We start from the raw sequence: 22,464 nt of genomic DNA, 5'->3' as shown, positions 1-22,464 counted from the left end.
AGGGGAGTCCGATGGAAAGCACAAAGGGCTCCTAGATTCCAAGGGAACTACAAATCCTGTGAAGCATCTCGTGAGGATGCGGCCCCGCCCCCGGAAGGAGAAGGTTGAGGCGCAGGCGCGAAGGCGGACGCAGGCGCAGGCCGGGGTTGGAGCAATATGGCGCCGCCGACAATGCTGGGCAAGGTGTACTCGCTCTTTTTCCGCAGAACGTCCACCTTCGCGCTCACTATCGCTGTGAGCGTCTTGTTCTTCGAGCGCGCCTTCGACCAGGGAGGGGACGCCATCTACGGCACCATCAACCAAGGGGTGAGGGTAGGGGCGGGGGCGGGGGCGGGCAGCCTCTGACCTTGGGACCTCCAGGGAGGCCTGACAACGGCCGCCCCCCTCCACCGTGGGGCTAAAGTGAGGCAGGGGCGGGACATCACGTCACCAAAGCAGCTCCTCTCCCCACTTACAAAAGGGGAAACTGAGATACCAGAAGGCGCAGTTCTCCATCCAAGGTCACAGGCCTGGGCCCTCCCCTTTGTTTTACAGAGGGGGAAATTGAGGCCATGGACCTAGCAGAAAGGGAACCTGGAGCCTGCGTAAACTGACCTTCTCATCTTACAACGGAGGAAACTGAGGCGAGGGGCGGGGCTGGGTGATAAAGTTAGGGAACCTGAGTTCGAATTTCCCCTTAGATAGGTACTGGCTGTGAGACCCTTAATTCATAGCTTTTAATTACTGTTTTTTTAACCTCATCTCTTCCGTCTTAGAATCTTTACCATGTATTGGCTCCAAGGTGGAAGAGGGCTGAGGGCAGAGCAATGGGGGTTAAGTGACTTGCCCAGGGTCACACAGCTAGGAAGGATCTGAGATCAATCAGATTTGAACCCAGGATCCCTTGTCTCCAGGCCTGGCTCTCTATCCACTGAGTCACTTCTCTCTATTTCCTTTGTAAAATGAGGGGTTTGGGCCCTTTCCTCTCAGTGACCCCGTGACCACCCACCAGATGAAGAAACAGGCCCAAAGAAGTTGTGATTTTCCTGAGGTCACACAGAGATTTGAACCCAGGTCGCAGGACTCCAGAGACTGAGCCTTATAGAGTAATGGAAGTCTGTGAGGTAAGGAGGGAGAAAGGGCAGTCCAGGCAGAGGAGAGCTCAAGCACAGGCTCTGAGGTAGGATGGGATAGGTAGAGGATTTAGGTCAGAGTTTAAGGTGCCTTCTCCAGATTCTTTGTTGAAAAGGACAGTGTTGCTTCTGCATCTTGTAAAACAGTAATAAGGCTGAAACCCTGGAATGGGCCACTGCTTCCCTATGTTTCCTGGTATCATGGGATTGTATCTGCTGCCATCCAGGATCTTGGCTTACCTGGCAAAACCCACTTTCCATTCAGACCTGACTGACTTCTTTAAGATGTTCTGTTTATACAGCTGAACTTGTTTCCTGGAGCTTCATTGAACCAATGGCACCATGGGAAGTCTGGTAGAAATGAGGGAAATTAGAGTCAGAGGACATGGGTTCAAATCCCAATTCTGCTCCTTACCTCTGAGGGGCAGGTGAATTAACTGCTGCACTTTTGGACCTCTGTGTTGTCTTCTGTAAAATGGGGAGATTGAAGTAGAAGACCTAGATTTGAGGTCCCCCCTTCCAGCTCTGGCCTGTATAGGATTAGTTAGTTGTTTCTGTACCCCAAAGAAGGTGTTTTACACTTTAGGAGGAGCTAAAGAGACTCCTCTAGGGTCAGGCAGCCCAAAGAATCACAGATTCCCTGGCTTGAGGGATCATAGACCAGAGGCCCTCAGAATTAGGTAAGGAACATTTGAACCCAAGAAATATTGAAGGTGAAAGTTACTTTAGAGTGTCTCTAGTCCAGCCCCTACTTGTCTGAAGTCCCATAACTCCTGAGGGAGCAGGGCCTGGAACAACCCCTTGTCACTCCTACAGGGTCAGTCAGTCTTTCTCAGGTGTTCCCTATGCGCCCAGAGGCCTGCCTGGTGGGTCTCCCAGATGACACTGAGTTACCCCTTCCTGTGACTTGGGGGATGGGGCATGGCAACCATCAAGCCTGGATTCTACCCAACTCCCTCAGGTGGGATGGCTGAAGCATGACATTGGGGAATGTGGGCATTAGCTGTGCCTTCTCAGATTGTGGCCACAGCCCTAGAGTCTGCCCAGGCCTGTAGCCAGCAAGAGTCCAGCCTCCTCCAAAAACCAAGGACCCATTTGTAGCTCATCTGCTTGTCTGGGGGATGGGAGGCAACACCAGGGACCAGAGGTTTCAGGTCACGGCCTTTGTCTATCCCATGCAGAAGCTGTGGAAGCACATCAAACACAAATATGAGGAGGAATAGCTGCTGACGGCCGGCCCCCAGCGAGGAGAAGACCCAACCCGGAGCTGTGTAGGACCACCCAGACATGGCATCCATCCCTTGGCTTCCAGACTGCCGTCCCATCTGTCTGAGAACCCACCAATAAATGGGACATGAATTATCTGTGAACCCACCTCTTGGTTTGATGCTTTGTTGGTGCATCTTGGGTCATCTGGTGCCCTGGCAGGGTGTGCTGGGAGGGGGAGGGGCATTACCTGGCACAGGGGTCTCACTGGGAGCCCGAGAGAAGGAACAGATGAGCAGAGCTGCCCTTCACCTTCTCCTGTCAGACTAGCCTCAGTGACCCCCCCCCCCCAAGGGAAAGCAGGAAAGTTTATTTGGGTCTCAGAAGACCCAGCTGGGATTGGAATGGGGAGGGGGGGGTCTTACACCACAAGGGCCCACACCCCAGCCTCAGGTGCATTGGGGGGTGGAGGTGTTCAGCTGCCAACATCTGCTTCACAGAATCCCAGATCAGAGCAGTCAACCAGCATTGATTAAGCATCTACTGTGTGCCAGGCATTGTGCTGAGAAAACACAAATCCAACCCTGCCCTGGCCAGACTTCTGTTCTCATGGAGAAGACTACATGCATGTGAATAGGTGTGTACAAAAGGTATCCAGAAGAGTATGTTACTGTGTAAGATGAGTCAACTGAGCTAGAAGTGTCCTTTCTGCTCTAAATGCATTCTCTGGAAGTCCTGACTGTCTCTGATTCACTGGGTGACCTTAGCCAAGTGAATTCAAGTCTCCAGTTCCTCCCTTGTATTTATTTCTATTCCAAATCAATTGGCCAACTCATTATTCCCTATATTTGAACTCACTTTCCTGAATTCAAATCCTACCTCAGACACTTGCTAGCTATGTGAACCTGAGCAAGTCACTTAACCCTGCTTGCTTCAAGTTTCCTCCTCTGTCTAATGAGAGAAGGAAATGGTAAACCCCTCCAGGATCTGCCAAGAAAACCCCAAGTTTACATAATTCCTTATGTAAATGTAGTCCATGGGTAATCTTTGTCCCTGGTGTCTTCAGGACTTGGCTACATCTCCCCCTCCAGACTGTAGGGATACCCCTAAGTTGTAGGGTGATTCTCTAATGCTTCTTAAACTGAGCTCCCCCCAGCAGGCTTCCCCACTACCCAAGATTATCCACTGAGAATCAGTATAGTCAGCCAGCCTTCAATAGTTTTTTAGGACGGGGTACTTACTAAAGGGGTACAGTAAACCCTCTCAATACTTCCTCCCAAAACATCTGTGTCATGCTCTCAAGTACCTAAAGACTCAGAGAAAGCAATTGAACCTTAGAGAGCATGTAGCCAAGGAGATCCTTTTCTCCTATTTGTGGGACACTCAAGAAGTTCCCCTCCATCGTTGAGCCTGTGTCCAGTTTGTCCTTGGCTCCTGATGCAGACACCACCAAGGCTCATCCTTTTAGGATGCCAATGGGAAGATGGAAAGCCCAGTATCCTTCAGACCCTTGGAAGCTAGATTATCTTTCTCCAAAGGGCTGGGAAGGCAGGGAGAGGAGAAGACAGACGACTCAGCCAAGCCTAAGGCCAAGGCCTCTCCTTCCTCCTCAGATGGGCGCTTGGCCCCATGCCATTTTAACATTTCTGTCAATGATTTGGACAAAGGCACAGATTACATGCACATCCGATCTGAGGATAACTCCAAGCTGGGAGGGGTAGCTAAGAGAGATGATGAACAGCAGTCAAGATCTGGAAAGATTCTGAAAGATCAGAGGAAGTTCAGTAGGGGTCAGTGGAAACTCTTGCATTCAGATTCAAAAAAATCTACCTAGCAAGTACAATGTGGTTGCTTAATAACAGCTTTGAAGACAAACTGGGGTTTTAGTGGACTTCAAACAAATATGAGTCAACCTCCCAAAAAAGATAAGATGAAGCATAGCTTCTAGGAATAAGGAGATGGTCATCCCTCAGGAACCTGGTCTGGTCTGACTTGCCCTGGATGGTTGTGTTCATTCTGGGGAGCCACAGTTTAAGAAGGACAGAGAAGCTAAAAACCTGAAGTAACCAAGATGGACCTTGAGTCTGTGCCACATGAGAATGAGTAGAAGGAGCCAGGAATGGTTATCCAGAAGAGAAAGCTCAAGGGCCATATGGGAGCTATCAAATATTTGACAGTCTGTTTCCTGAGGGAAAATTAGACCTTTTCCATTTTGGTTGAAAATTAGAACTCAAGTTAGGGGGTTCAGATTGGGACCTAGTCCTAGAACTGGATGTCCTAGGTTCACATCTGGCTTCAGAAACTTCCTCATTGTGTGACCCTGGGCAAGTCACTTAACCCCTATTGCCTAGCCCTTACCACTCCTTTGCCTTGGAACCAATACAGTATTGACTCTAATATGGAAGGGAAGTGTGTGACAGAGGCTGGCACTAAAGAAGTGCCAGGCTGAAGAGTGTGTGAAACTGATCACCTCAATGGGGGAGGGGCCCCAGGAGTTGGGAATCTGGAGGAGAAGATTCTGGCTGGGAGAGGAGTTGCTCTCAGTCTTGAGAAGCTGAAGGGAGAAGGTAAAAACTTTCTCCTTAGGGTTACCCCCTTTTCCTGCTGGTGACTAGAAATCTTTCCCCCCAACATTTCCCAATTGAAGGGACTTTCTGAAGAGAAACCTGAACAGATTTTACCTCAGCTCCTGTTGCCCAGGGGTGAATCAACCTGACTTTCTCTCAGGGGGCTCAGGCTGCCAAGACCTGAGTTCCCCCCAAACTCGAGGAGGGAGGAGAAAGGGTTTAGATAGAGACAGGGACTTCTTTTCCCCATTTCCCTTCCCATTCTTTCCATGCTAGTTATTCCTTTGTATTACCTGATCGGAGTTGACATTAAAATAGTTAACTTTTCCCCAAGCTGAGTGTAAGTAAGTGAACAGATCAAGAGGAGACCCTTTGGTCTCGAGTAGTGGAGGGGGGACAAGAGCAAATTGGGGAGAGCAGCTTTAGCTAAGGAGGGAAGGCAGAAGGGGGAAGATCTTCAAACCTCTCCTTTCTCTGAGCCAACCCTCAACATCAGCTGTCTCCCCTGAACCCCATTTTGAGAAGGGTCTCCACTCTTTCCCCCTCTATACTGAAAGACTGAGCTCCTCTGTTATAATTAGCCCCCCCCCCCCCTTTTAATACAGACGGGAAGGAAGAGAGAGAAATTAGAACTCAACAATCCCTCCCAAAGTGGAGTGGGCTCCCTGGGAAAGTGTGTGTGGAGGGGCTCCTGAAATCTTCAAGAGGAGGCTGGACAACCCCCAAGTGCAGATTCCGAAGGGGTACGATTTGCCTTCAGAGGCCTCTTCTCATTCTCCAGTTTTGCCAATCTGGGATTCTGGGAAGGAACGTCTCTCCCCTTTGCCCCTCCTCGTGCCCACAGGAGCCCAGGTGAGGTTTGTTAACTGGTGCCTTCCTGAAGCAAACATCCCCAGACTTGACAAGACCAACAAGCCAATTATATAATAACGTGCAAAGAGAATTCTCAGAGTAATTAATTTTCAATTTAGGTACTGTTTGTTTGGTTTTTTTAATTGGAACTTGGCCGAAGAAGATAGTGAGCATAGCAAATAATCCTAATGACTGATCGAGATCTAGACAGCACTTGGATTTACAAAGCATTTAGGCCCATTATCTGAGCGAGTCTCTGAAGTCAGGAAAGGCATAGTGATGAGCAGATGTGGAGCTAATAGGAGCGGAGAGGGCTGGCCAGTGCACAGACGTACTTGGCACCTGCTAAAGCCTGACACATAAGAAATGCTTCATAAATATTTCTCGATTGATTGGCAGACTGACTGGCCCTGCTTTCCCCTGCATTAGACAGAAGTTCCTTGTGGGGAAGGATTTTTTTGAGGGGGTTGGGGGGCGTTTTTGTTTCTCTACTACTTAACACATAGTAGGTGCTTTATGCCTTCTGTTTAATCCACTTTTAGTAGGTTCTTGATATGTGATGAATTAAATTAGTCTGCAAGGAAGGAAAAGTTCCTCTACATATAAAAACATTGACAAAAGCTTTTTTTTTGTCATGGCAAAACAAAAACCCTATGAAGGAAAAAGGTGCTGACCTTTTGGGAAATACGAATGTGATAGAATATTACTTTGCCATCACAAAATGATAAAAGGGATGGATGGGTCTAGGGACAACTAGGTGACTCAACTGAGAGCCAGACCTGGAGACAGGAGGTCCTCGGTTCAAATTTGGCCTCAAGTACTTCCTACCCTTGAGACTCTGGACAAGTCACTTAACCCCAGTTACCTAGTCTTTATCACTCCTATGACTTGGAACTGATAATTAGTATGGATTCTAAGACAGAAAGTAAGGTGATTTTTAAAGGTTTTTTAAAGGGATGGATTTAAAGAAACCTGGGAAAACTTATACGAACTGATGCAAGTAGAAAGGAGCAGAACCCAGAGAGCTTTATCGAAAAGCATCAGCAAAAGCTTTGGAAGACTCAAGTTCTCGGATGGATGCAGCAATCATCCACAGTTCTAAAGAATTAGATAATTAATCATTAAAAGCCTCCTAACAGATTGGGAGTGAACTCTTGGGTACAGAAGGAGACTGACATTTTGGAACGTGGAAACTTGTTTTGCTAGACTATGAATATTGGTTACCAGGATGTTATTTTGTTGTTTTTCTTTTAAGTTGGGGTGGAGAATGAGAGGGAGAGAAAACATACTTGTTAATTGAAAAATACCATAAAAAAAAAGCAATTGGTCTCCAAGGCCTCCTTGAGTTCTAAATCCGAATGACTTTCTTAGCTTCTTGGCTGCCCTGCTGCCCCTGCTAGAAACCAGGGCTCCGTGACACTCACCCAGGAGACTTCCAAGTGGCGTCAGCACTAATTAAATTGAAGTCATTTTCCTGGTAATGCCTGGGTGTGCCTTATTCCCAGCAGGTAAGGGAAACTGGCAAAGTGAACCTGCTGCCCTTTGGCCTGGCACAGATTAGCTGGCAATTCGAGAGCCCTGCTCAATTTGATATAGCCAGAAGGAGTCTCTGGGCTCCCGTCTAAGGGGGTCACTTGGAGTCTGTTCATTTCCTTTAGCTTTAGGAAACTCTAAAGGGGTTCCCATCTGCCTGCTCACCTTGCAGCCTGCAGTGAGGAGAAGTGTGAGCACCTACTATGTGTCAAGCACTGGGCTAAGTCCTGGGAATACAAGGATCGAAAACAAGGTCTGTGCCATCCAGGAGCTCATACTCTAATGGGAGAAACCATCTGAACCCAATAGGTGTGGATAGTAAATCAGTGAACATTTATTAAGCACCTACTAAGTACCAGTGGGACAAGAACCTGGCTGGGGGGAGCTCCCATCCTCAGGGTGTGCCCAGCCTGCTGCCAGCCCACTTGGAGAGAGTTGGGGAATCTGTTTCTGGAAAGGCATGAGAAATACAATGGCTCCCCATTCATCACCTACCTTAGACCTTCTGTGACCGATTCTGGTCCTCGCTTTAGGGATGGATTGTTGACTGGCTCCTGACCTGGAACCAGCTCATTATTCAAGGGTACTGCCTGACCCACCAAAGTGAGCTCTGGGAGTCAGAGCCAGGTCAGGATTTGCTGAGGATAAATGGGGCAGCAGCAGAGACCCTGAAGAATAGCCGATGAGCCTCAACCCATCCATTAATGGGATCCAGAAGCTGAGATAATGTTTTCTGAAGGTAGATGGTACAATGGATAGAGCGCCAGGCCTGGAGTGAGTTCAAATACAGTCTCAGATTTTGCTATCTGTGTGACCTTGTGAAAATCACTTAAGGACCAGCTAAGTGACCTAGTGGATAGAGAGCCATCAGATCTTGGGTTCAAATCTGGCCTCAGATTCTTCCTAGCCGTGTGATCCTGGGCAAGTCACTTAACCCCATTGCCCAGCCCTTTTCATTCTTCTGCCTTGAGAACCAGTTCTCAGTAAAAAAAAAGATGGAAAATAAGGGTAAAAAAAACAACAACACAACTTTTCCCTGCTTCAATTCCCTCATCTGTAAAATGGGACTCATATTAGCACCTAACTTGAAGGGGTGTTGTAAGGATCAAATGAGATAATATTTATAAAGAGCTTGGCACATACTAAGTGTGAAAGAGAATTTAAACTCCTTTTGTTTATTTTATCTTAAGAACTTGGAGTCGCCTGCCTTTCTCACTTAGTCATTAACACTTAGTTAATAAAAGACTTTTACTAGAAAAGGAAGTTCATACCTTAAAAGACCACAAGCACGCACCCCACCCCACCTCCAGCGCTAGGTGAATTGGGAGAATGGGGTGGAGAAAACTTCGTATAAGCAGGAGCCTCTGGGTCTTGTGTGGTCTTTTGCCCCATGGGCGTGAGCTCTGGTGAGGTTCTTTTGTGGCTCCAGATTTTGGCTACCTGATTCAGACTTTGGTTTTTGATGAAGATTCTGCTTTCTGCTTTGGAGACTTGGGCTGAAAAGGGATGCTTACTTGGGTGAGACTATGCCTCTTTGACTTCAGTCTTTGGTTGTTGAAATGCCTGACTGGAGGCACTCAGACCTAGACTTGGGGTATTTTTAGCTAGGCAATATTTTCTACCTCCTTCCTACATTTCCCTCTCTTACTATCACTATTTTGCTGTAATAAAGCTACTAATAATCTCATGATTTAAGATTTAATTATTATAAATGGCGACCACAACTTTTTAAAATTCTCATATCTGTCAAACACATTTTAAGTATCACATAAGTTCTATATGAATGCTAGCTATTGTTGTTGTTGTTATTATTATAACTTTCTCAGTTACGTAGCATTTGGAAGTGAGCCCTTAGTAAGTTTGAGCCTCATCTCCCAAGGGCTGAGGTGGTATGTCATAAGTGCTAGGGAGGAAATGCTGTGTAATCACTATTTATTCCCTATAAATATCCCTTTATAAAAACTAATTGATGTTAATTGGTTAAATGAAACTAGGGTGCTAATCCTTGGCAGTTAACACTGGGAGAACACCCAGGAAATGAAGCTCAACCCTTAAAGAAACTCCCAAACCTCTTAGGAGTACCTCTAGAACTCTGATTGACTTCCCCAGAATCTCCTCAAAGACTGCCAGACTGCCCCTAACACACCAGATACCAGTCTTAGAGAAACTGTGACTTTGGAACTTCCATCTCCTGATTGATGAGCCCTATCCCAGCCCCAGGCAAGCTTCACTTAACCCTTTACTCTCCAAATGCCAGCCACCTTACTGGCTGGAGGGTGCCCTTCCCCCCCCCAAACACCCTTTCTCTAACTGTGTCACCTCAAACCATGATCCTGGACCAGGTCCTGTCAATTCATCATCCCAATAATTTTCCAGACCCCAAGTGTCCCCCCTTGGCCACCACTGCCATTGAAATAGAAATTCTTCAACAGGGACTTCTAAAAAATTTGTATTTGTATCCCCTGCACTTAACATGGTACTTGGCTCATGAGAGAAACTAAACAAATGCTTATTCTTTTCATTCATTCAAACATTGTTTCTCTCTTCAAAATTTCTAAAAGAACTTTGTCTAGACATTTTCTTTGCTCCCACTTATCCCTACTTGGCTCAGTGGATAGAGCACTGGTCCTAGAGGCCAAGAGATCTAAGTTCAAATTCAAATTCAGACACTAGCTGTGTGCCTGTAGGTAAATCATTTAACTTCTTTCTGCCTCAGTTTCCTCAACTGTAAAATAGGGATAATAACAGAATCTACCCCCTGGTAGTGAGGTTCAAATGAGGTGATATTTGTCAAGCATTTAACACAGTGCTTGCTACATAGTAAGTGCTATATAAATGATGTCTTTTTCCTTCCTCCCTCTCTCCCTTCCTTCCTTTCTTTCTCTCCCTTCCTTCCTGCTTTACTTCCTTTCTTCATTTTTTCCTTCTTCCCACTCTCCCTTTATCCCTTCCTCCCTCTCTCCCTTCTTTCCTTGCTTCCTTCTTTCCTCTCTCCTTCCCTTCCTTTTTCCTCCTTCCTTCATTCCTTCCTATATTGTATTACTTTCCCCTGTGCACTTGTCATGTTAGTATGAAATGGGAATTTTTTAAATTTTCCTTTGTCTAATTTAAGTTACTCAATCAGGAACTTGAAGTACCCCTACTTAACACTTAGGAAGTCACTAACAAAGAGAGTTCACACTTACTTAGTCATTAACATTTAGTCCTAAAACACCACAAGCACTGTCCTGCCCAAGTGCTAGGCAAATTGAGAGACTTTGATTGGCTCCTGAGATGTGATAGACCAGCCCACAGTGAAAGGAAGGAGAAATCAGAGAGACAAGAAGTGATGTGGTGAAAACTGCTTATAAAAGCCAGCTGAGGGCATTCTGATAAATTCAACTGCCTTGATGGCTCTTGCTGAGAGAGGACTTTTGTGTTGGTGTCTCTGTGTTGGAGATTGATTCTGCGCTGGTAAGACTCTTGCTGAAGAGACCACTGTGACTCCTTAGGAGATCCTGGGTCCAAGGTAGCCTTTGTCGAAGTTGAGCTGGATTTCTTCAAATTGGCAATTATAGGGTATTTAGCTAGGCAATATTTTCTACCTCCTTCCTACATTTCCCTCTTTACTATCTCTACATAGCTATAATAAAGTTACTAACATACTCAAAGTTTAATTTTTAATTTTTATAAATGGCGACCACAATAATTCTTTCTAACTCATAAATTTAGTCAAACATTTTTAGCCCTTATAGAGTGTGGTCTGTTAGAATGTGAGTTTCTTGAAGACAGAACCTGCTCATTCAAAAATGAGCTCCTAGAGACACAGCTTGGTGTATAAGAGCTCAGCCTTCGAGTCACAAATATCCTGGTTTCAAGTCCTACCTTGGACATCATAGCTGTGGACCAAAGATCCCCCCAGCTCCTAGCTCAGTGCCTTGCATACAGGTGGTGCCTAATGAATGTTGAATGTTTGCTGTTGAAGAAAGAAAGATCACTGTTCTTGGGAAAGACATGCAGATAAAGAGCATTTAAGCAAGAGCTGAATTCTCTCTTGCCTACCAAATCTGCTCAAGATTGAAAAGAACCCTTATTGTGGAGAGCAAATGCTGGTTCTCTCAAAGAATTGCAGCTCAAACTCCTTCATCTTAAGGCATGAAAGTACTTATTCAAGGATGATACAGATAAGGTGGCCGGGGCCATGGGAAAGCCTCAGTTTCTCAGTGATAGAAATGCCCCAATTCCCACAGTTCAGGTTTTCTCTGCATTTTTATTATAGGCTCAGGTTTCTTGTCCTCCTCTCCTGTGAGTTCTTGGAAAGAAACATACACTTGAAATATGGCCAATATGGGGCTTGGTTTTGCTCAGCTGTGGTGGACTGGCCACTGAGCCTAGTCTTTAGAGACAGGCACAGAGCTCTGAGAATGTAATTTCTCATGTGGAAGAGGCTAAAGATCCTGCTTCCCCCAAAAGTCATAATATGTTTAATGGAATACTTTGGAGAAATTTTCAAAGCATGTGGAGACATTCTGTAGCTGTCTCTGATCTGCTAACCATATAATATCAAATGGGCTGCCTTCTGGCTTCCCTAGCTTTCTATGAGTCCCAACTAAAGCCCCAACTTCTATAAGAAGTCCTTCCTAGCCCTCCTTAATCTTAATGCCTTCTCTCAGAGATTTTTGTCCCTCTTCAATCATTTTTAAGTTGTGTATGACTCTTTGTGTCCCCATTTGGGGTTTTCTTGGCAAAGATCCTAGAGTGGTTTGCCACTTCCTTATCCAGCTCATTATACAGATGAGGAAACTGAGGTAAACAGGGTGAAGTGACTTGTCCAAGATCACACAGTTAATAAGTGAACTCCGGTATTCCTGACTCTAGAGTCAGTATTCAATCCACTGAGCCACCTAAAGGCTTCTGAGATGACCTTTGATTTATCCTCTCTTTACCTTGTTTGTATGTTGTCTCCCATTAGATTGTAAGCTCCTTGAGAGCAAGGACTGGTTTTTGCCTTTTTTTTTGTCCTCAGAGCTTAGTGGAATGCATTAGTACAACAGTAGGTTCCTTATAGGTCAATGTTAGTAACTTAGATTCATTCACGAGAGCAATATGGCTATGAACATCTTGGCTTGATTTATGGAAGACCTTCCTACCAAGGCCAGCCATCCTGGACTGTCCTGGGATATAGGAGGCCCCCTCTCAGGGGCAGATCTGCAAGCAAATTCTTAGACAGGTATAGCCAATCAGTCAACAAGCATGTATTAAAGTGCCCCCCTCCCCATGTTTTGGTCACTGTGCTAAATGCTGGGACATATTGTTGAGGGGAGATACAGGATGAACTCAGTGACCTTCTCAGCTTTGAGATTCATTGGGGCTCCTGTGCCCGCAGTCAGGGTGCTGGAGATGAGTTTCTGGTAGAGAGCTGGGTGTTCTACCAGTTAAGCAACAGGAACTCTGATTCTTGGAATCCAGTACCAACTGAACCCCATACACACACACACACTCCACATGTCACCTGATGAGGAACCAAGGAGATGGGAGCATGGCCAGGTTCCTCTTATTTTTGTCCTACCCCCATTTTAGTAGAGGCAGGTGTCTGTGAGGGCTTAGAGTGCTGGCCTGGAAGTCAGGAAGACCTCGGTTCAAATTCTATCCCCAGTATTACACAGTGAGTCACTGCTCTGTGCCTTGGTTCCCCACCTAGGAAATGAGGGCTTTGAACTAGGCAACCTGGAAGGACCTGTTCAGCTCTGTATCTAGTGAAATCTTCAGTCTTTCCCTATTGCCCAAAGGGTAAGATGTGATGAGGTCCCCAGTCTGGCATTTAAGGTTCTCTGGAACCAGGTTGATGTTGGGTGCTCAATTCAAGGACATGGAAATGTACTTTAGTCTGGGGAAGAAAAGACTTTGCTGAGAAGCATTGAGATCCAAGCTTCTGGAGGGCTGTCTTGGGGAAGAGGAAGGGAGGAAGGAGGGAAGTGTACAATAATTTTAGTGTTTTGACTTGAAATCTAAATAATTGGTTGCCAGGGATGATTCCCAAATAATAAAATACCCAAGTCAGCTGGGAATTATGGAGATTTTAATTAATAAAGAGAGAAGGAATTAAGGGGGAGGGGGAGAGAGAGAGAGAGAGAGAGAGAGAGAGAGAGAGAGAGAGAGAGAGAGAGAGAGAGAGAGAGAGAATTAATTTAAACTGCTCTGGCTCAGGCTGAGTAGTTAAAGGCCTTGGCCAAAGTGGCCTTCCTGAATCTAAAGGAAAGGGAGTCAGTCTTATCACTCACCACAAGACCTTCTCCAAGGAAGCTCCAGTCCTCCACTGAACTCAATCTCCTGAACTGAGTTCTGACCATCCTGAACTGACTTTTTGCCTCCTTTTAAAGAGAATTTTCTCTTATGTCACCTCCCCTAAATTTTTACATCTACCAATCACAGTAGACACTTTTTTCCAGGACCGCCCATTCTTTAGTTCTCACCACTCTTTAGTTCTCACCTTCTCTGGTTAGATTATATCTTTTGAGTACTTCACACTTCTTTGTTAAGCTTGCCTTTTGTGAGTTACTTGACCTTTTTGTGATCAATTTAACCTTTATAGGTACTTAACACCTTTTTATATTAGATCTAAAAATAGACTTAGCTTAAGGTTCTAGCTTCACTATAAGGTATGAGTTAAGTACCTTCATTGTTCAATCAGGAGTTTATAACTTTATCTTCCCCTAAAGTATATCTAAGTATGGGTGGAGTAATGTAAAGTTCCCAAAACATTCCTGATTCTGTTAGACCAAGTATCTCCATTGTTACAATAAGGAAATAGCTAAATCAAATCTTCTAAAGTACAGTCTGAGTAATTTTTAAGATTCACAGAAGGAAAAAGGAAGGAAGGGAGGGAAGGAAGGAAAAAAGAATGGAGGGAAGGAGGATGGGAAGGAAGAAAGAAAGAAGGAAGGGAGGGAGGGAAGAATGAAGGGAGGAAAGAAAAAAGGGAGGGCGGGAAGGAAGACAAAAAGGAGGGAGGAAAGAAAGAAGTAAGGAGAGAAGGAAAAAGGGAGGGAAGAAGGAAGGAAGGAAGGGAAGGAAAAAGAAAGGGAGGAAGGGAAGGAGGAGGGAAAAAGGAAGGGAGGGAGAGAGGTATTGTTATTATCTCCATTATAATTATAATTATCATCCCTATATAACATCTAATCTCTCTAGATCCCAACAATTAGAGCTGACCAAAAAGAAAGAATGGTGTCATTAATGGCATTAGAAGTTTCTCTTACAAAGACCAGATGACCATTTTGTCAACAACTTTGTGGTGTGAACTCATGCTTGGGGTGGAGACGGGCCTCTCAGAGCTCTAGGGTCCCTTCTGAGGGAGGCCTCTGATCTCTCATGGGTCTCTTTTCCCCAAGGTGAGAAATGGGTTCTATAAAATGTAAACTCCACCCTTCTAATCCACGGATTCTCCCACAGATGAATGAATGAATGAATGAATGAATGAATGAATGAATGAATGAATGAATGAATGAATGAATGAATGAGTCAGTCAATCACCAAGCCTTTGCTAAGCCCATACTATATGCCAGATACTGTGCCTGGTGCTGGGGATCCAATCCAGACACCATGAAGTGCTTACTGTGTGCCAGGCACCACGCAGGGCACTAGGGACCCAAATATGAAGAACACAGGGATCCCTGTTCCCTCCCAAAGAGCTTCCTGTCTACTATGGAAGACAACAAGGGCAAGACCCAAACCCCAGGGCTATATAAAGGTAAAGTGGCCAAGTACAAATATGCACAAAGGAGCTCAAGGCAGGGAGGGGCACTAGCATTTGGGGAGGGGGGCGTCAGGAGAGGCTCCAGAAAGAAGATGGTGCTTGAGCTTATCTTAAAGGAACAAAAGACCCTACGAGGCAGAGGGAAACTGAGGCTAGAGAGGGCTAAAAAATGGAGGAGTGGAATTGCTTGTTGGCTATGGGAGGGGGGTGGGAGGAGGGGAGAGAAAGAACATGAATCATGGAACCATGGAAAAATATTCTAAATTAATTAAATAACATTTTTTAAGACTAAAAAACCTTTTTTTTTAAATTAAAAAAATGGAAGAATTTGAAACAAGTCTAAGCATTCTCATTCTGAGAGAGTGGGTGGGTTGAAGGATTCAAGCTCTGATTCTGTAAGAGCATGGAACTCCCAGAGTGGACCCTCATTCTACCAGAGCAGTCTAGCAATTGGTTTATACATTATAGTCTTAGTGGGTTGCCTGGGGCATTGGCGTGGATGTGCAGTGACTGCCCAACACCACTTAGCTAGGCTATGAGACTAGATTCAAACTCGGGTCTTTCTAGCCCTCAGCCTGAGCCTTTGATAGCTACCTTAGACTAAATTTGGTGGCCATGATGGAGGTTATGACTCAGTAAATCATTCTGATAATAGAAAGGGAGGAAGGAAGCAAAGGGGGCAGCTAGGCGGCACAGAGGATAGAGAGCCAGGCCTGGAGTCAAGAGGACCTGTGCTCAAATATGACCTCAGACACTTCCTAGCTATGTGACCCTGGGCAAGTCATTTAACCCTGTTTGCCTAACCCTTGCCCTTATGTCTTAGAGCTGTTACCAGGAAAGAGTTTAAAAGGAAAAGCAAAGGCCAAAAGGTCAAGGCCATGCATCAAAAGGAGTTGAAATATAAAAGGAGATAGTTTGAAAGTAGTGAAGTATGAAAGGAAATTCTAGGTAATAGGCCCAAGAATAAAATCACAACCAACAAAACAGGATCAATGGTCCGTCTTCACCTCTGTGCCCTTACAGTGACCAGGTCTTCCAGTTGGGATAGACCAAATCAAACCATATGGTCCCATCACCGAGGTGTGCAAAGCCAAGTTCAGACCAAAGAGGGATTCCCTGTGAATGACAGAGTCTTCTAGATGGAGGTTCTTGCCTGGGCCACCCAAATATATTTCAGGGGGTCCATACACTGTGAAAATTGACCTTTGGTTTCCTATGTCTTTCATTTGAGACTTTGAAACATAGTATTCCAAGAAGGGGTCCATAGATTTGACTGGACCACCAAAGGGCTCCATGACCTAAAACAGCTGAACAACTCATGCTCTTAATAGTCCTATAAACATTTTGAGCTGTGGAATACTCCAAAGTGAAGAATGGAAGCTCTTAAATGGATCTAAAATCGCTCCAAGGAGTTCTATCTAACTATCTACACAGGAAAAACCAAGTGGATGAATAATGTCTATTGTCTAGATCTCCAGTGTCAAACTCAAGTGAAAAAGGAGGCTGTCCATTGACTCAGTTTTAAAATGTAATATTATCTGTTTTATTATATTTATATTTATTTTGTTAAACATTTCCCTATTATATTTTGATCTGGTTCAAGGGGCCATATTCAGGACTGTGGAGGGTGGACATCTCTGGTCTAGACAATGTTAGCAGCTGTGTAATTGGAAATCTTGCACCTTTGAACTACATTTCCTAGGAGCCCACTGACTTCCTGTCCTTATGTGCTGATGTAGACAGAGGATAAATAGGGTGGTCTTCCGTGGCTAGCTTTCTTTGCTTCCTGTTGGCGACTGTGGTGGAGCGGGCTGTTTAAACAGGTAGATTAGCCATGGGCACTTGGCTTTATTTTGTTACCTTTTTATTTTGTTACTTCTAGTGATCATTAATAAATCTTATAAAATATAATATTTGAAATTATTGTAGATTAATTTTAATTTTAACACAGCTAGATGGGCAACCTATGAATTCAAGCTTGTCGGTAGATAGATGATGGACAGATCCTTTGTATGGACAATGATCCAGGCCTCAAACAGAACCACAGGAAGAGAGCAGAATGGATGGGGCCATCAGCACACACAGGCAGCAAACATGACCAATTATGAATTGTTCAAGAGACATAGCGCTGGAGATGTCATTGAAGATATGGGGAACCAGGAAAGGAAGTAGGGTAGTTGCACGGAGAGGACCAATGGACAGCCCCAGCCCTCTCTCAGGGTCCACACAATGGCCAGAGTTTCAGCTAGAAGGGGTTTAACGATTGGAGCTTTAAAGCACCTCAAGAGACCCAGCCTCCAGCCCCCATTTTTAAAAATGAGGAAATTGAGTCTTGAGGACATGAAATGGCTCGACTAGGGAACAAGCTAAAGATCTGGGGTTTGAACCCATGCCTTATGATTCCTGAGGCATTCCCCTTCCCCCCAACCATACTGCCTCCTGGTCTATTATCTTTATTGGAAGAGAGAATTGCCCAGGATAACTAGGTTGTTACCTGCACTGCTAGACATCCACCCATTGGTGATATCATTGACCCATAGAAATAAGGTCTAAGAGAGATCATGGTGGCTGAAAGGGTCCAAAAAGGCTTTATGAGTGGCCGTTAGATGGCTCAGTGGATAGAGCTCCAGGCTTGGAGATGAGAAGTCCTGGGATCAAATGTGGAACCAGACACGTCATAGCTGTGTGACCCTAGGCAAGTCACTTAACTTCTATTGCCTAGCTCTTACTGCTCTTTTGCCTTGAACCCATGCACAGTATTGATTCTAAGATGGAAGATAAGGATTTCAAAAGAAAAGAAAAAGCTTTCATGGGGTGGTGGGATGATTGGAGATGTCATCTCGGTGTGAACAGAGGCAGAAAGAACATTCACATTTTTAGAGCATTTTTGAGTTTACAGCCTGGAGAAGGAAATGGTGAGCCAAAGCAGCATCCTTGCCAAGAAAATCCTATGGAGTGCGATGGTCCATGGGGTCACAAAGAGCCGGACACGACTGAATGACTCACAACAAAAGGGGTTTGCAAAGCCCTCTCTGGGGGGCACCTGATCCAGGCACCATTCTCATCCCCCCTCCACCTCTCGAGCTGCCCAGTCCACCCTGGGACAGCTTTCATCATCGGGATGTTTTTCCAGACAGCAAGCCTAAATTCCCTTCTTTTGGAATGTTTGCTCATGGCTCCCTGCCCTTTGGAGCCAAGCAAAAGCCCAATCCTTCCTTCCCCTGCTAATCCTTCAAATACTTGACAAGGACGAGGATGGGTTCCCATGGAAATCGTCTCTTCTCCAGGCCCAAGATCCCCAGTGAAGCCACTAATCCCTGGCTTTCCTGATGAACGGGTGACTTCAACTTCATCTGGGAAGGTCCAATTAGCAGGAAAGTCGGCCATCACTGCGGGAAGGGCTGCAGAGGCCTTGAACCGGGTGATTAATCAGGATTTCTGGACCACAGCATTAGCAGCAGTGAGAAATGCCCCAGAGCCCATGAATAAGAGAAGAACAAATAAACCTGTTGGATCCCACGACTGGCGGCAGAAAGGAACTGTACGCTACATCTGGGGAAGCTGCGGAAGAGAGATAAGAGCTGCAAAGAACACCTGAAACGTGCGGAATGAACAAAGGCACCAAAAAAACAGTGAGAACGAATCTGGAAGAGGACACAAAGGAAGAAAATGGTCACCGAACAGAGTGGAAGGAGAAAAGAGACAATAAAACAGACTCCAGACTGGCCCAGAGAGAGCAGGGAAGTCGTCCCCCTGTAAAGATAGAACTGGCCACCCAAAAACTTGCATATAAACCAATTACAAGCCATTCCTTACTGATTCATTAAAGCAGGCCCCCTAAGAACCTCTCTTAAAGAATACTACTGAGCCTATTTTGACTGGAATCTTGAGAAAACGTGATCACATCGGTGCCTTCGCTTAGGAAGATCACAGGGTCATAGCTGGAAGAAACCTTAGATGCCATCAAGTCCAACTCTCTCATTTTACAAATGGGGAAACTGAGACATAAAGAGTTTTCATTTATTTTTTAAAGGATTTTCCCATAATGACAAGTAGTAAGGATCTAAGTTGGAATATGAACCCAAGTCTTCCTTACTCTAGATCCAGAGTTCTAGCCATTACTTCACATTGTCTTAAAGGAGGGCAGTTGTGTCCACATTATGTGAAGTTGGTAGAAAGTGGGAAGATGCCAGATGATGAAATCATTTTGCTCTGCTACTTATTTATCAATCTGACAGTGGGCTGAAGTCATTTCCTGGCTCTCGAGTGTCCTTATCTGAAAAATGACAATGTTGGGATATGTCCCTAGGCATTCTCATACATGGGAAAGAACTTTGTTTCTCAAGTAAGAGAACCTGGGTTCAAATCCTACATTTGGCCTGTGTGGCCTTGGGCAAGTCCATTAGCCTTTCCCAGCCTCACTTCCTCATCTGTGAAATGAAGGGGTTGGATTAGATGAGCTCTGAGGTCCATTCGAGTTACAGGTCTAGCTAGGATCATAGTATCCTGAGGCCCCTTCCAACTCTAGAGTCTCTGGGCAAAATCTGGAATTTTCTCCTCGCTCCCATATGGAGGAATTCTCTCCAGTCCAAATTAAGAGTGAGAGAATCTTTGAAACATATGTATGCTTCCAAAATATAGGGGACGTGCCTGAATTTCTCCCCAAGGTTCCCATCATTCTTCCTTGAGCAACCAACTCCATTTTATTGGTCATAATCTGGTTTTATGGCTAGTAACATAACAGTCTTGAAATTCCGTCTTCCATGATTTTTTATACTGCTGGTAGCCTTTCTGTGTGAGAGAGAGCTTTAATAAAGTGGATAACGGGGCTTTCCCTGAAGCCTGGGCCATTTTGGGGGTGGCCGTGTTTAATGGGAGACGGCCTGAGTGAGTCAAGCCAACAATGAGTATCTCTAGAAGTGATGGAGTTGGTTTGAAAGTCTGTTCAGGAGACAGATGTGAGTCTAGATCTTCAGAAAAAAAATGAACGTGGTCCCCCTTATCAAGACATGGACTGTTTGAGCTAGAGGGGACCCCAGAGGCATCTAGCCTCACCCATACCTGGCCAAGAACCCACTACGGCCTCCCCAACCTGTGGTGATCTAGCCTCGACTTGGAGATCTCCCATGAGTGGGACTCCCCAAATCCTCTCCAAGGCTGCCCATTCCGCCCAGCCCTCGCCCTCACCACCTCCTCCATCACTTCCTTCACCTGACCTTCCAATAGCGTGGTCTGGAGGTTGTCCCACATCCTGGTCGCCATTCTCCGGACATTCTCCAGGTTACTGACTGATGTCACATGAAAGACGGTTGAAGGAACTGGAACTGCTCCACTTGGAAAAGAGGGAGCCAGGATTGGCTCCATTCTGCTGGGCTCCAGAGAAGAGATTTCGGCTGTCTAACAGGGAGAGCAATCCCAAAGTGGTCCAGGGAGGTAGTGAGCTCCCCTTTATTGAAGGTCTTCAAGCAGAGCTCTGTGAGAACCAAAACTTGGAGTGGAGGGGACAGCGGTCTTCACATCGTTGAAGGGCTCATCCTTGTCCTGGCAGAAGGGTTGGCTTTATTCTGCTTGGACAGAACTCAGAATATCGGGTGCAAATTACAGAAAGGCAGACTTCTCCACGAGGCAGGAAAAGCGTATCCCCAAAGGAAATCGATTTTGGCAGGGGAAGAAGAAGGCCTTAAAGGCCCATGAAGCACTTGCATTTTCTCATTCAACTTCCTGTTTAGCCTGTCCATCACTGTTTGCCTGTTGGCTCCCCTGTTAGACTGAGAGCTTTCTGCGCAGGGGGTGGGAGGCCTTGCCTTCTCCTAACCTCTGCCCTTGTGCCTCTAGTGCCTGGCACTTAATAAAGAATTTAATGAACTAATAATGATTTGACTTCAAAGTTGTTTACCAATAATAAGTAAAAGTAAATTGATTGATTAATAGTAATTAATAATAATTAATAATTCACTGATTGATTGATTCCTTATTCCGGGCTTCCTTGGCAGTCCTGCCTCCATGCTGTTGCCTAGGTTCTCCCCCACCCCCGTGTGCCTTCCTTCCTCACCCTAGTTCCCTTTGACCGAGTGGCTAAGTCCAGGTACCAGCTTTTACCGGCAGGCTTCCTCGATTTCCTCTGGTTGTCAGTGCTTTCTCTTGGATGCCCACCCAGAGCCCCCGATGCCCGAGTGCAGGGACTGTTGCCAGACTTGGCCTTTGTCCCCTAAATGCCCATCCCCCGGTCTGGAATATATTCCTAGACGTTGGCAGAGTCCAATCTAATGCGAACCAAATGGGGCCTTCCTGAGGATTCGAACCCAAGCCCCTGACTCCAGCCCCGGGGCTCTGTCCATCGAAATCCAAAATCAACACGCATTGCCAGGCCCGTGGGATTGGACTGAAGCAGGGAACCGGGTGGAGTGCTGCCCGTGGAGGCACCCCGAGGCTCCTAGGCCTGGGCCGGAGGGAGGGCGCCCTCTCCTCGTCCCTAGGGGTGGCTTCTGGGTGTCTTCTTCTGGGACAGAGTGGCTGGGGCCGAGTCAGCAGGTCTTTCCACGCTCAGAGTCTTCTTTTTGCAAGATCAAAGGCGGCCAGGCCTGGGGGGGGGGGGGGGGGGGGGCGGCCCTCAGATCTCCTGCCAGGCGGCTCTCTGCCGCAGTCTCAGGTAGCCTGGGACTTGGAGCTGGAGCGGCGGCGGCATCTACAAGCGTCTCCTTCTTCAGAGGAGCGATGTGGCAGGTCAGGGGGCTCTGCCGGGTCAGCCTTTCCAAAAACAGAAGGCAAACAGCTCAAGTTCCCCTCGAAACGTGCTGGAAAAGCTCTTTTCTCGTCGGCTCCCAGAGGCGCCCGCGCCTACGCGCAGTGGCTCGGCCTTCAGAGCCTGGAGCTGGCCAGCCTCAGCGGCTGCCCCTGGCCTCTGAGACGCGGCTAATACCGGGCAGAGAGCACCGGCTAGGCTGCTCCGTGGATGGGGCGCGGTGGCCCCTGGGAAGCTTAGAAAGCGCAAGAAAAGACTTATTAGGGCCCGCTCAGGGCCGGGGGCAAGCTCTGCCCTCAGGGAGTTTCCTTTCTACGCCCGCGGAGGGATCTGGGACTCTAGTGCGGGGGCGGAAGGTCTCGCGGTGAGAAATTGACGGGAGTCCTTTCCTGGGACGGAGGCGTTATCTGACCAGAGTTCCCGGAAGAGGAAGCCCAAATGGAACAGCCATTTTTTGTCCTATTCGAAGGGCCCTGAGAGAGGCGGCCAGGGCAGGCCAGCCCAGTTCTGACTGCCAAGTGCATTTCCTGCAGGGACCCCCTCTCGGAAGAATCTTCGAAACTCGTCAAATCAGAGCCAGCGCCTTACGAGGAAATCCCCAAACCCTCAACGAGAGGACGGCGTCTCCCCATCCCAGCTTCGGAACCCCGGAGATCCAAGCACCCCGCTTTAAAGACCCCGGACTCTACAGTAGCGCTGACAGCAGCCTCTGCTAGGAGC

General features: G+C 46.4%; 1 protein-coding gene and 1 long non-coding RNA gene across 2 annotated transcripts; one reads left to right on the top strand and one right to left on the bottom strand.

Annotated features, from left to right (window-relative positions):
• The first annotated feature begins 149 nt into the window (after positions 1-149).
• On the top strand, positions 150-2,482 carry LOC100030790 (cytochrome b-c1 complex subunit 9). The gene is made up of 2 exons (XM_001380172.4): positions 150-306; positions 2,294-2,482. Exons 1-2 carry the CDS (start codon positions 157-159, stop codon positions 2,333-2,335), a joined length of 192 nt encoding a protein of 63 aa, XP_001380209.1. The 5' UTR covers positions 150-156; the 3' UTR covers positions 2,336-2,482.
• Positions 2,483-14,336: 11,854 nt separating this feature from the next.
• Positions 14,337-21,581, bottom strand: LOC130458192 (uncharacterized). Its single transcript, XR_008917277.1, has 2 exons — positions 20,219-21,581; positions 14,337-18,563 (listed from the first exon to the last, which is right to left on the bottom strand). It is a non-coding gene; the product is annotated as an uncharacterized LOC130458192 (long non-coding RNA).
• Between the last annotated feature and the right edge of the window lie 883 nt (positions 21,582-22,464).

This window comes from Monodelphis domestica, chromosome 3 (assembly GCF_027887165.1).
Source record: "Monodelphis domestica isolate mMonDom1 chromosome 3, mMonDom1.pri, whole genome shotgun sequence".
In the NCBI taxonomy this organism is placed as follows: domain Eukaryota; kingdom Metazoa; phylum Chordata; class Mammalia; order Didelphimorphia; family Didelphidae; genus Monodelphis; species Monodelphis domestica.
Note: the sequence above shows the minus strand (reverse complement) of the source record. Positions and strands in the feature narration are given on the sequence as shown.